At 37.7% G+C, this 13,372-nt stretch overlaps 1 protein-coding gene across 5 annotated transcripts in view; it reads left to right on the top strand.

Moving 5' to 3' along the window:
* The window catches only part of CAMKMT (calmodulin-lysine N-methyltransferase), a 415,590-nt gene that overhangs the window by 16,695 nt on the left and 385,523 nt on the right, over nt 1-13,372 (top strand). For all 5 annotated transcript variants that reach the window (XM_069583416.1, XM_069583414.1, XM_069583412.1 and 2 more), the window contains exon 3: nt 8,636-8,700. In XM_069583416.1, the coding sequence (XP_069439517.1) occupies nt 8,636-8,700 (65 nt within the window). The remainder of the gene's footprint in view (nt 1-8,635; nt 8,701-13,372) is intronic.

Here is a 13,372-nt window from a genome sequence, read left to right as displayed (position 1 = left end):
CTTCATTTTACAGAAGAGAATATAAGTAAATTGATTGAGGTCACACAGCTAATAATTGATTGTGACCCTATTCAAACACTGGTGGTCTGATTTCTCACCTGTACTTAAAAAAATTTTGTTTTGAATTAGTTACAGACTCTTAGGAAGTTGTAAAAGTATACGAGGAGTTCCGTGGACCCTTTCCTCAGCTATCTCGTCAGTAACATCTTATATAATGATAGTCGCAGCTTGAACTTTTAACTTCTGCACATCCTGCCTCTTGTAAGGCAGTGTTGTATTCATTTTACAGATGAAGGGATTGAGATCTGTCACACATATAATTTCACAAGCAAATCATTGCCATTGCCATCTCCAGGGGGTCTCCCTGACTTAGGAATTGAACCAGGCTCTCCTGCATTGCAGGCAGATTCTTTACCAGCTGAGCCACCAGGGAAGCGCATGTACCCTGTGAGTGTTCAGTAAATAAAAACTTGGAATGGGATGGTTTGCTTATGAAATTATATATGTGACAGATTGTCCTTATACATGTAGGGTATCATAGGTACCCCTTTAAAACTTGGCCAGATTGGCAACTGAGGCAAGTGTGGATACTGAATTTATATTTAAAAAGTACAGTTTTAGTGTTAGTAGTATTAACAGCAGGGGTGACTATTAAAACAGCTTTTGTTCTCTTGTATTTTATTTTGTATTTTAGAAGGAACTTTATGTGTATGTTGTGTTCAGTAGCTAAGTCGTGTCTGACTCTTCGCAGCCCTGTGGCCTGCAGCCTGCAGCCAGGCTTCCCTGTCCTTCACTACTCCTGGCGTTTGCTCAGATTCATGTCCATTGAGTCGGTGATGCTAGCTAACCATCTCATCCTCTGCCACCTCCTTCCCCTTTTACCTTCAATCTTTCCCAGTATTGGGATCTTTTCCAATGAGTCAGCTCTTTGAATCAGGTGGCCAAGATACTAGAGCTTCAGCTTCAGCAAATCCTAAAAGATGATGCTGTTAAAAGTGCTGCACTCATTAACGTTAGTAAATTTGGAAAACTCAGCAGTGGCCACAGGACTGGAAAAGGTCGGTTTTCATTCCAATACCAAAGAAAGTGAGAGTATTGTGCCAAAGAATGTTCAAACCATGAGACAGCTGTGCTCATTTCACATGCTGGTAAGGTTGGGGTCAAAATCCTTCTTCAAGCTAGGCTTCAACAGTATGTGAACCGAGAACTTCCAGGTGTACAAGCTGGATTTAGAAAAGGCAGAGGAACCAGAGATCAAATTGCCAACATTAGTTGGCTTGTCAAGAAAGCAAGGGAATTCCAGAAAAACATCTACTTCTGCTTCATTGACTTTGCAAAAGCCTTTGTGTGGATCACAACAAACTGCAGAAGGAACTTTATAGCACCTTCAAAATGTGATGCAGTGTATATAGAAAGTAATTCATTGGGTCATGTTTTCATGAAGCTTAAATCACAGATACGGGCCAATTATAATCTAATTTTCTAGATTATTTTAATCTCCAATCATGATTATATAGTTTGCTTGCATATATATATAATCAGAGTTGCAATAAATCAAAATGTTCCCTTGATATTTTTTTAAATGTTCATATTTTAATGTACAAATAATGTACAAATCTAGTTTCCTCTAACTAGTAGATGTAAGACTGAAAAAATAAGGCTTTAGCCATTTATTTTTGAAAGAGCTCCAAAGTAAGTTGCATCTAGAATCATGTTTTTTAAACCTTGTCCTTCTGAAAATCTTTGTTCTTATGCAGCCCATTCCACTCTCTGGCTTACTTTTTCTAATTTTGGGGGACCACTTTTTTTTTATGTAATCAAGGTAAAAAGTAATCATTTTAACCACTTTAAATTGTGCAATTAGTGGTTTTTAGTACATTTACAATGTTGTGGAACCATCACCATGCTCTAATTTCAAAAACTTTTCATCACCATGAAATGAAGCCCCATTCCTATCACTAGTAACTCTCCATCTTACTCCTTCCTCTTCCTCTTGGCAACCACTTATCAACTTTCTATCTATATAGATTTGCCTATTCTGGACATTTTATGTAAGTAGAATCATATGATATAGGGATGTTTGGCTTCTTTCACTTAACATAATGTGTTTTGATTAATCTGTGTTAACAGCATATATCAATACTCCATTCCTTTTTTATGGCTGAATAATATTCCAGTATATGGACAATACCATCTTTTGTCTATCCATTCATCAGTTGATGAACATTTGGGTAATTTCTACGTTTTGGCTATTATGAATAATGCTGCTAAGAGACTTACTTGGTGATCCAGTGGTTAAGAATCTGCCTGCCAGTGCAGGGAACTCAGGTTTAGTCAGGGAACTGAGAGCCCACATGATTCAGAGCAACTTAGCCCATGTACCACAACCAATGAGCCCACACTCTACAGCCTGTGAACCACAACTACTGAACCCATATACCCAACTACTGAAGCCCGCATACCTCCATCCCATGCTCTGTAACAACAGAAGCCACCACAATGAAAAGATTGCCTGCCACAACTAGAGAAAGCTTACGTGCAGCAGTGAAGACCCAGCATAGCCAGAAATAAAATAATTCTTTTTTAAAAGTAGAGAAAAATAATGCTATGAACATTCATGTAGAAGTTTTTATGTGAATATATAATTTTTTAATTCTCTTAGGTGTGTCCTGAAGGGCAAGATTATATGTGAATATATAACTTTATAAATCTCATAGGTGTGTCCTCAGGGGCAAGATTACTGGGTCATATAGTAATTCTTTTTTTAACTTTTTTAAGAATGGCCAAATTGTTTTCTGTAGTGGCTGTGCCATTTTACCTACTAGGAATATAAGAGAGTTCTAGTTTCTCCCCATGCATGCAAGCTTCTATGATTTTTCCTATATTATTATTATTTTTATTATTACCATTCTAGTGTGAAATGATATCTTACTGTTGTTTTGATTTGTAGTCCCCCAGTGACTAAGTATGTTTTACGTTTTTTTCATGTGCTCATTGGCCATTTGTATATCTTATTTGCAAAAATGTCTCTTCAAGTCCCTTGCCCATTTTTATTAAAGTTGTTTTTCTCTGTTGTTGAATTGTGAGAGTTCTTTATATATTCTGGATACTTGAACCATCTCAGATATGTGATTTGCAAATAATTTGTCTCATGTTGTGGTTTATCTTTCACTTTCTTGATAGTGTCCTTTGGTGTATAGTTTTCAGTTTTGTTCAAGTTCAGTGTATCTGTTTTCTTTTTAATTTGTTGTTTGTGTGTTATGGTGCCATATTTAGCCCTTGTTTACTTTTAACCTCTAGTTTCAATCTCTTGTACCTTTATGAGTGAAAGTTGTCCAGTCATGTCTGACTCTTTGAAACCCCATGGACTGTAGCCCACCAGGCTCCTCTGTCCATGGAATTCTCCAGGAAAGAGTACTGGAGCGGGTTGCCATTCCCTTCTCCAGGAGATCTTCCCAAATCAGGGATTGAACCCACGTCTTCTGCATTGCAGGTGGTTTCTTTACCATCTGAGCCACCAGGTAGGCTTCAAATTTTTCTCTGGTAGCTTTTTTTTTTTAACTCTTCAAATAATTAATTGCCCTAGTGACTTGCTCCTTATTTCTTACTCCATGGGCCATTCCTGGGAAAAAAATCAAAGGTCCTTAGTTCTAGCATAGCTTTGCTGCTGCTACTGCTAAGTCGCTTCAGTCGTGTCCGACTTGTGCGACCCCATAGACGGCAGCCCACCAGGCTTCCCTGTCCCTGGGATTCTCCAGGCAAGAACACTGGAGTGAAGTGCCATTTCCTTCTCCAATGCATGAAAGTGAAAAGTGAAAGTGAAGGCACTCAGTTGTGTCCGACTCTTAGTGACCCCATGAACTGCAGCCTGCCAGGCTCCTCTGTCCATGGGATTTTCCAGGCAAGAGTACTGGAGTGGGTTGCTATTGCCTTCTCTAGCATAGCTTTAGGTGCTTGTAAAAAAGGTTGGTTGACTTTAGGAGGAAGAAACTGGCTTCTGGTAAATTTTCTTTCAGCTTTATTGAGATATAATTGACATATACCATTGTGTAAATTTAATATATATACCGTGTTGACTTCAATCACTTATCTATTGCAAAATGATTAGCACCATACTGTTAGCTAACACCCCTATCATGTCACATAATTATCATTTCTTTTTTGTGGTTAAAGACCTAGGAAACAAGTTAAAGCTTTGAAATTTAGGAGAAACATGGAGTGAACTTTTCATATGTTGGCTATGTTAGCAAAAAGTTGTCATCGTTATATAACATTAATTATCAGTGTAATGGAAAGATTGAAGTTTGAGAAGTTCCCTTCCTTCTTGAGAAGTTGAGAAGTTCCAATATAGTAGGTATTACTGTCCAACCACATTATCCAAGCAAAACTGTTTACCTGCTTAGGTAAACAGTTGAAAGATTAAGGGTAGACAAGATCTTAGAGTTGACACTTGAATAAAGTAGATATTATTGTTGTTGTTCAATTGCTAAGTCGTGTCTGACTCTTTGCAATCCTATAGACTATAGCCTGCCAGACTTCTATGTCCATGGAGTTTTTCAGGGTTGCCATTTCTTTTTCCTGGGCATCTTCCTGACCCAGGTCTTGAACCTGCATCTCCTGCGTTAGCAGGTGACTTCTGCACTCCTGAGCCACCAGGGAAGCCTGAATAAAGTAGGTGATTCCGAACAAAGAACAATCCTTGGGTTTGGAGCAAAGGAAAGGAAACTTGAAATAATCAAACTGAATATTTACCACACTGTGTCCATGGTAGTTTTCTTACAGTTAGCACTAATCTTTATACCATTGAGGACAATGATTGTTGACCTTTTTCTTTCATGAGATGCCATCTTTTAGGGCTTCTCAACTTCATAGATAATTGTTTTTCTTCTTGTAAGTTTTTAGAGGTATGGGATTAGTTCTCCTGTTTCCCCATCCCTGATTTGATTTAATGTCACAGGGTTTACTGTCTGTTCTTGGCTTCAACAAATAAGGATTCTTGGCTTTCTGTTCTTGGCTTTCAAGAAGATGAGTTTTGTGTCACTTTCTGTTTTGAATACTGCCTTTAACTTTTAAACATGTATTTTACCTTAATTATCCCAGTTTCTGCTGTTTAGAAATACTTAACTTGTTGCAAAATATATGTACCTTTTTTTTTCACTCTTGTCTCAGATTTCTTTTCAAATGTTTATTTCATCCTGATAGAGAGAGAGAGGGGGACAAAGTGCATGAGAGAATCTCTTTATTAAAACTAGACCATAAAGCAATTGCTCTTTTAGGTATTTATCCTAAGGAAATAATCAGAAAAGATCTCAATGCTATTTCTACAAGGATGTTTGTTGAAGTAATATGCATAAAGCGCAATAGTGGGCATAATCTAAAAATCCAACATAAAATGTTGGTTCAACAAATTGTGGTGCAATTATTTACTGGACTACTTGGCAGCCATTAAAATCATGTTGCAGGAGAATATTTAATAATGTGAGAAACTTTATAATATGTTAAATGAAAAAAGTACAAATTGCAAAATAGTATGGACAGTGTGCTCTGCTATTTAATGACAGGTTTGTGAACGTAGCATAAGATATGAAGGCTATAAACCAAACTATTAACTGGTTATCTCTGTATGATAGGATTATGGGCAGTTTTTCCTTGAGGAAGCTATATATTGCTTTGATCTTTAGGAAAAAAATGTGAGCTCTATACTGTATTGCTGGTCGTTTTAATAGCTTCATCTTGTGTTTTAGATGTTAAATGCTTTGTTCTTTTTTCTCTTGACGTGTGTGCTATGGTTTTTTTTCCATGTTAGCGTAAATAACCTCTTCTAGAATCTTGCATCCACAGAGAAGATTCAGAATCTTTGTACCAGTGATGAAAGTTGGATTTGTGGTTGATAGCTTCATTGCCTTAGGTTAGGATACTGTTGAGGCCAATAGTAATTGCAGATAACTTTCTGCATTCTCCCTTCATCACTCTTTGAAAGAACTAGGTCTCTGCGATAGAAATAAAAAGTTTTTCTGGGAAAGGTATTGCAGTTGACATGTATATTCTTACTGTATCTATTAGCTCTCTAGGGCTCCCAGAACAAAACACTGCAGTTTGGATGGCTTTAACGCGGGTTTATTTGCTCACAGTTTGGAGCCTGGGAGCCTTAGATCTAGGTGTTGCAGGCTTGGTTTCATCCAAGGCCTCCTCGACGTGCATGTGGCTGCGCTCTTGCTGCCTCTTCCTGTGGTTGTCCTTCTGTGCACATGCCTTGTTGACTCTGTGTGTGCTAATCTCCTTTTTGTGTAAGGACAACAGTCGTTTTGCATTAGGGCCCACCCTAATGACCCAATTTTAACCTGATTACCTCTTTGAAGGCCCTTCTTAGGGATGGGGGGTGGTTAGGGCTTCAGCATATGAATTTGGGGGGGGGGCACAGCTCAGTCCATAACAGTGTGCATCGTTCATGATAAGTTTTTGTGACAAAGTAGTGTTGATAAAGTAAATTTTATTGTGAATCATTAATGCTTATTGTAAACTATTCAGTTCAGTTCAGTTCAGTTCAGTCGCTCAGTCGTGTCCGACTCTTTGCGACCCCATGAATCACAGCACGCCAGGCCTCCCTGTCCATCACCATCTCCCAGAGTTCACTCAAACTCATGTCCATTGAGTCGGTGATGCCATCCAGCCATCTCATCTTCTGTCATCCCCTTCTCCTCCTGCCCCCAATCCATCCCAGCATCAGGGTCTTTTCCAATGTGTCAACTCTTCGCCTGAGGTGGCCAAAGTACTGGAGTTTCAGCTTCAGCATCAGTCCTTCCAGTGAACACCCAGGACTGATCTCCTTTAGGATGGACTGGTTGGATGTCCTTGCAGTCCAAGGGACTCTCAAGAGTCTTCTCCAACACCACAGTTCAAAAGCATCAATTCTTCGGCACTCAGCTTTCTTTATAGTCCAACTCTCACATCCATACATGACCACTGGAAAAACCATAGCCTTGACTAGACAGACCTTTGTTGGCAAAGTAATATCTCCACTTTTCAATATGCTGTCTAGGTTGGTTATAACTTTCTTTCCAAGGAGTAAGCGTCTTAATTTCACGGCTGCAGTCACCACCTGCAGTGATTTTGGAGCCCCCCAAAATAAAGTCTGACACTGTTTCCACTGTTTCTCTATCTATTTCCCATGAAGTGATGGGACCAGATGCCATTATCTTTGTTTTCTGAATGTTGAGCTTTAAGCCAACTTTTTCACTCTCCTCTTTCACTTTCATCAAGAGGCTTTTTAGTTCCTCTTCACTTTCTGCCACAAGGGTGGTGTCATCTGCATATCTGAGGTGATTGATATTTCTCCCGGCAATCTTGATTCCAGCTTGTGCTTCCTCCAGCCCAGTGATTCTCATGATGTACTCAGCATATAAGTTAAATAAGCAGGGTGACAAGATACAGCCTTGACATACTCCTTTTCCTATTTGGAACCAGTCTGTTGTTCTATGTCCAGTTCTAACTGTTGCTTCCTGACCTGCATACAGATTTCTCAAGAGGCAGGTCAGGTGGTCTGGTATTCCCATCTCTTTCAGAATTTTCCACAGTTTATTGTGATCCACACAGTCCAAGGCTTTGGCATCCTAAAGAACTACAGTTGTAAGTTATATAGGGGAGCATGTAGAAGATTGTAGATATATTAGCAACAGCTTTTTAAAATCACTGCTGGAAAGGTAACTCAGACTCAATGACCTATGACAGTTGGGTTCATTTATTTATGAATAGTATCTTTTGTAACTATTAGTAAAATAGCAGTTATCAAATATTTAAAGGGCCATCAGGTGAAGAGAGATGAAAAGGAACAGAATTAAGATCAGTGGGCAAGATACAAAACATTTGCCCCCTGACACACAGAACTCCCTATAAATGGAATGTGCAGACTTGAAAGTTGGTTAGTTCTTTGTGACTAAAGTTATGAATTTGTTGAGCCATTAAAGAGGAAATTATGTGTCATGGAGTGTGGTTATGGAGGTCGATTACTTAATTTTAGTTTTAGACTCTTGAAGTGTGGAGTTTTGTTGTCTCTGAAAAGATAAATAATTTATCTCACACTTACATAATTAAAATAATAAAATAATTATTAGTACTTTAAAATATAGATTAATCATCAAGAAATGTCATTGCATTAAATATCCCAAAGACTAGTCTGTTCTTTTCCTTCTCCCTCTAGTGGGCAGCTGGAGAAGGAAATGGCAACCCACTCCAGTACTCTTGCCTGGAAAATCCCATGGACAGAGGAGCCTGGTAGGCTATAGTCTACGGGGTTGAGGAGAGTCGGACACGACTGAGTGACTTCACTTTCACTTTTCACTTTCATGCATTGGAGAAGGAAATGGCAACCCACTCCAGTGTTCTTGACTGGAGAATCCCAGGGACGGGGGAGCCTGGTGGGCTGCCGTCTGTGGGGTTGCACAGAGTCAGACATGACTGAAGCAACTTAGCAGCAGCAGCAGCAGCAGCAGCAGCTAGTGGGCAGAAATACTTTAGAAACACAACATGGAAAGATTTGTTAGTGTTCAATATATCACAATACATGGTCTCAGCTTTAAATAATTAATAAACGTTAATATGTCAGAGTCATTAAAGAAAATGTTTTATTCCTTTCTAGGCGTAATAGTGGCTCTTTGAATGTTGAAGATGTTCTTACCAGCTTTGACAATACAGGAAATGTCTGTAAGTTATATACTTACTTTATAGAAATAATTTTAGTGTTTTTAAAGTCAATTTTTAATTTTTTTTTCATGTTTATTGACTAGCGTATGTATGTGGGTGTATCATAGAAACTCCTGCTGTTTTTAGCTGCATAATAAGCCTCATATAAGATGTACCTACTAAGTGGGATAAGGCAGGTTTTATACTTGGCAGTTTTATGTGTGTAAGACCCACCTGCATTTGAATCTTGGTTCTGAAATTAATCTTGAGCAATTTATATTGTCTCCAGGGCCCCATTCTTTTTCATGTCTTAGAACTGAATATAATGTATATAAAGTGTGTAATGTCCTACATTCTCATAGTTTATACTCAGTAAATGAAATTTTTTATTATTACCTGTGATGAGTACCTCTAAAGCATTTAAGTTTTTTCTAATAATGAAGATAATATTATTAAGGATTTTTCTGATGTAGTAAAATAAACTATTTTGATTGAACTAGGTAGGACAGAAGGAACCCTGGATTCTCTAGTACTATCCCTTTTGTTTCTTGTTTCCATTTTGACCTTTTCAGTTATTCAGTCCAACAGAGGGGCTGTCTCTCCCTTCTTTGCTGTGTTTTGGGTGTGTGCATTTCCATTTCTTGCTTATTCTCTCTTTCACTGGAGAATAAACCCAGAACATTTTTCCTTGCTGCTAATATACTTTAGTAGAATATTTCTGTTTTATTCGTTATTATAACATTATAGAATATATTATCTTTTGATCTAAGCCTTTAATTACATCATGATGGATTTCTCCACTGAGAAAATCGTATAATCATCATGTCATACAATGAGAGAAATCAAACAAGAATATCTTTATATCATGATGTTAAACAATGTACCATGATAGAAGCTATGTACTTCTTTCTGTGTGCTGCATAGGCTATTTTCCTTAAGATAGTGGGTTATCAATGAAATATGACCATTTTAAATGTGAAAACTATCTTCAAGTGCTTTTCTTCTCAAAAGAAATTTTATAACTGTAACTACTTATTGTATGGACTAAAATAACATACTCAGCAAGAAGTAGTCATTTCAGATCAGCATAGAATAATGTCCAGCAATACTCAGGCAATAATCTTGTTCTTATGCCCACATTATGGCAAGCTTTTGATTGCCGAGAAAAATATTTATGTATTTTGTCACTAAGAAGTCTAAATACCCTAAAATTATCCTAAAATATTTAAAATAATGTAATTTTATTTTTTATGGACAGTAATAGGCATACCTTTTAGTTTTTATATGCTGATGCTGGCTGAATTCTTTCCCAATATTTTTACTGGGGATTGGGGCAAGGTCTGGGTTCAGTTCAGTTCAGTTCAGTTTAGTCGCTCAGTCATGTCCAGCTCTTTGCGACCCCATGGACTGCAGCACTCCAGGGGCTCCCTGTCCATCACCAGCTCCTGGAGCCAACCGAAACTCATATCCACTGAGTCGGTGATGCCAGTACTCCTGCCCTCAATCTTTCCCAGCATCAGGGTCTTTTCACATGAGTCAGCTCTTCACATCAAGTGGCCAAACCATTGGAGTTTCAGCTTCAACATCAGTCCTTCCAGTGAACACCCAGGACTGATCTCCTTTAGGGTGGACTGGTTGGGTCTGGGTAAGGAATGCTAATGGTGGTTGAGATGTTCTCCTTTAGTTCTTTGATAATGTAAATATCATTAAGTCAGGCTTTGCTGTGTTTAGTCGCTCAGTTGTGTCCGACTCTTTGTGACTCTATGGACTGTAGCCCGCCAGGCTCCTCTGTCTATGGGAATCCTTCAGGCAAGAATGGAGTGGGTTGCCATGCCCTCCTCCGGGGCATCTTCCCAACCTAGGGATCGAACCCAGGTCTGTAGCATTGCAGGTGGATTCTTTCCCATCTGAGCCACCAGGCAAGCAGGTCAGGCTTATGCATGTGTAATTTAGGAACATCATCCTGAAATGCTACATGTGAATTTAAAAAATTTTTGTGTTTTGGCCATGCCACATGACATGCAGGATCTTAGTTCCCCATGCAGGTGTGGAACCCACACCTCTGCAGCAGAAGTGCAGAGTCTTAACCACTGGACTGCCAGGAAGCCCTGAATATGGATTTTTGGTTTGGTAATGTGAAAATCAAGTATTGTTCCCAGTGGCTAGTATGAAATAGGGCCACTAGCTGGCAGCATTAAGTAAAAAAAATTTTTTTCCTTAAGGTCTAAGCTATTATTTTATATATGAATAATATATATATACTTCTCAAACATTTTTTCCCATCAACTTGTCTGCACCTACCCTCCCCCTCAAGTTGTTGTTGCATTGACAAATGGAGATATTGTATGGTTTTGTTTTGTTTTGTTTTCCACTGTTGCCCATTGTTTGGTAGAAAGACTTGAGTCTTTGGAATTAGAACCACCTAGTTTCTTGGTTCCGAAATTAATCTCGAGCCATTTTATATTATCTCCAGGAGCCTCGGTTTTTTTCATCTCTTAGAACTGGATATAATGTATTGAAGTGTATAACATACTATATCCCTCATAGTTGATACTCAGTAAATGAATCTGTTGTTACAGTGATGAGTACCTATAAAGCTTTGCAGTTTTTTTCTAATAATGAAGATAGTATTATCAAGGATTATCTTGATGTTGTAAAAGTAAAGGTGGGAAAAATAGATCAAAGTACAGAAATAGTAATTTACTAAAATGTTTTGTCATAAATATGGTCTTAAAAACCTGAATGTATAGCCTAAGTAATAATTCAGTAACTTCTAATAGAAGAGGTAATAAAAATAAAGCTTATTAAAGCATGTTTTGTAGTATTTATATTATTCTTTAAGAAAAATCTATAATGATATTTCAACTTAATGTAAAATTGGTAAAGTCCTGATAAAGTAAGTCTTGATTATAACTTTCATATAATGTTTGTCAAGGCTTAAAGTGATCAAGTTTTGAAAAAGTGGTTTTTCACTTGATGTCTCAAGTATTTGATTGTACTGTAGTAGTGACATTACGGGCTTCCCAGGTGACTCAGAGCTAAAGAATCTGCCTGCCAATGCAGGAGACACAGGAGACACGGATTCAGTCCCTGGATTGGGAAGATCCCCTGGTAGGAAATGGCAACTGACTCCAGTATTCTTGCCTGGAGCATTCCGCGAACATAACAGCCTGGTGGGCTACAATGCACGGTGTCGCAGAGTTGGACACCACTGAGCAGGCACGATTAGATTGAGTTGGTGACAGGAAGGCCCAGCAGAGGGCGCTACAACCACAAGTCTATCTCACAGCTCAATATAATTGGAATAAATAACTTGAACAGTAAGCCTAAGCTTTCATAAAGTAAACAAGAAAAATGTATGTTTAAACGTTTATCTCTGATTTATTTCTTATACATTTACTATATTCAGCAATTCACTAATAAATAGATTTTCTTGACTGATGTGTTTAGTTCATTTTTTAATTGTAAGTATCAGTTTAATTTTCATACTTCTAGCTTTAAATACAGGAATACTTTTGGTCTTGTTAATCTTATAGAGACATTTCTATACAGGAAAAACAGTTCCTAAATCATCACCATGGTAGAACACTACTATCATGCTGAAGAATATTTGGGATGAGGAAAAAACGTTTTTAATATACCGGGAGAGAACCAGTAGGTGGAATTATCCATTTATTCAGGAATTAGTTTCTGGGTTAACAGAACGTCCTGATAATAAAAATAATAATTTAATTAAAGTACTTTATAGTTAACAACCCCCTGTACGTGTTTATACAAAACATACATATGAGAATATATATAAAATATATTTGTGTTTACTGGAACCATTAATCTCAATTTCCAGTTAACTTCAAAAACAAGTAATGCTTTTATTCATTATAAATTTTCAAAGAGGAGAGGATCAGTCTTACTGCTTGAAGTTGTTTGTACTCTCATCAAAAAGATTTGGAAAAATCTTTAATTTTGGAAAATAAATGAAACCTCTAGATATTTTCTTATTGGTGATATATTAGAAAAGAAAATATTCCTTATGTTTGCCTCTATTATTTTAAATGTATGACTTGCAAAGTGTTTAATGTTTTTGAGATATCCTTTCAGTATTTGCATTCCTTTGAATGTTGTAGGGAGAAATTAAAATGAATCTCACACAGTCTTTTCTGCATAATAATTCATTGCTCTATAGGATACGACCCCAGTCTTATTATTATATACTTATATTTACTGTTGTGACAAACAAATTATTTTGAAAGTCAAACTTCTTTTTTTGCTTACCTCTAACTAGGGATAGGTGTACATATTTTGTCTTTGGAGTCTGGTACTTGAGAACACACTTCTTTTTAAAGTATCAAAGCTACTTTGTGGAAAGATCGTGTCTGCTATTGATCCATTGTGCCTGGAAAGAGATGCCATCAGGCTCCCTAGGGATAAGTATAGGATGCATCCTTCACTTCAGACGAGGTGCTGGCTGCTTTTGTGTTTCATGTAACATGTCACGCAGATACTTTGGGTCACAAGAGAGTATTCTGTGGCAGATCTCTGGCTTCTGTTTTTTCTGCGGGCTGAGCCTCCTTTCCAGCCAGTCCCTGACCTCCAATCAAAGAAACCCCATCATGCCCTATCTCTTCTGAAAGCACTTTCTCTTTCTCCACCTCATCTCTTTCCTTACTGAAATGATTTTTTAAAAAAAATGATT

Source organism: Ovis canadensis, chromosome 3, assembly GCF_042477335.2.
Source record: "Ovis canadensis isolate MfBH-ARS-UI-01 breed Bighorn chromosome 3, ARS-UI_OviCan_v2, whole genome shotgun sequence".
NCBI lineage: Eukaryota > Metazoa > Chordata > Mammalia > Artiodactyla > Bovidae > Ovis > Ovis canadensis.
This window is presented reverse-complemented; position numbering and strand designations above follow the sequence as displayed.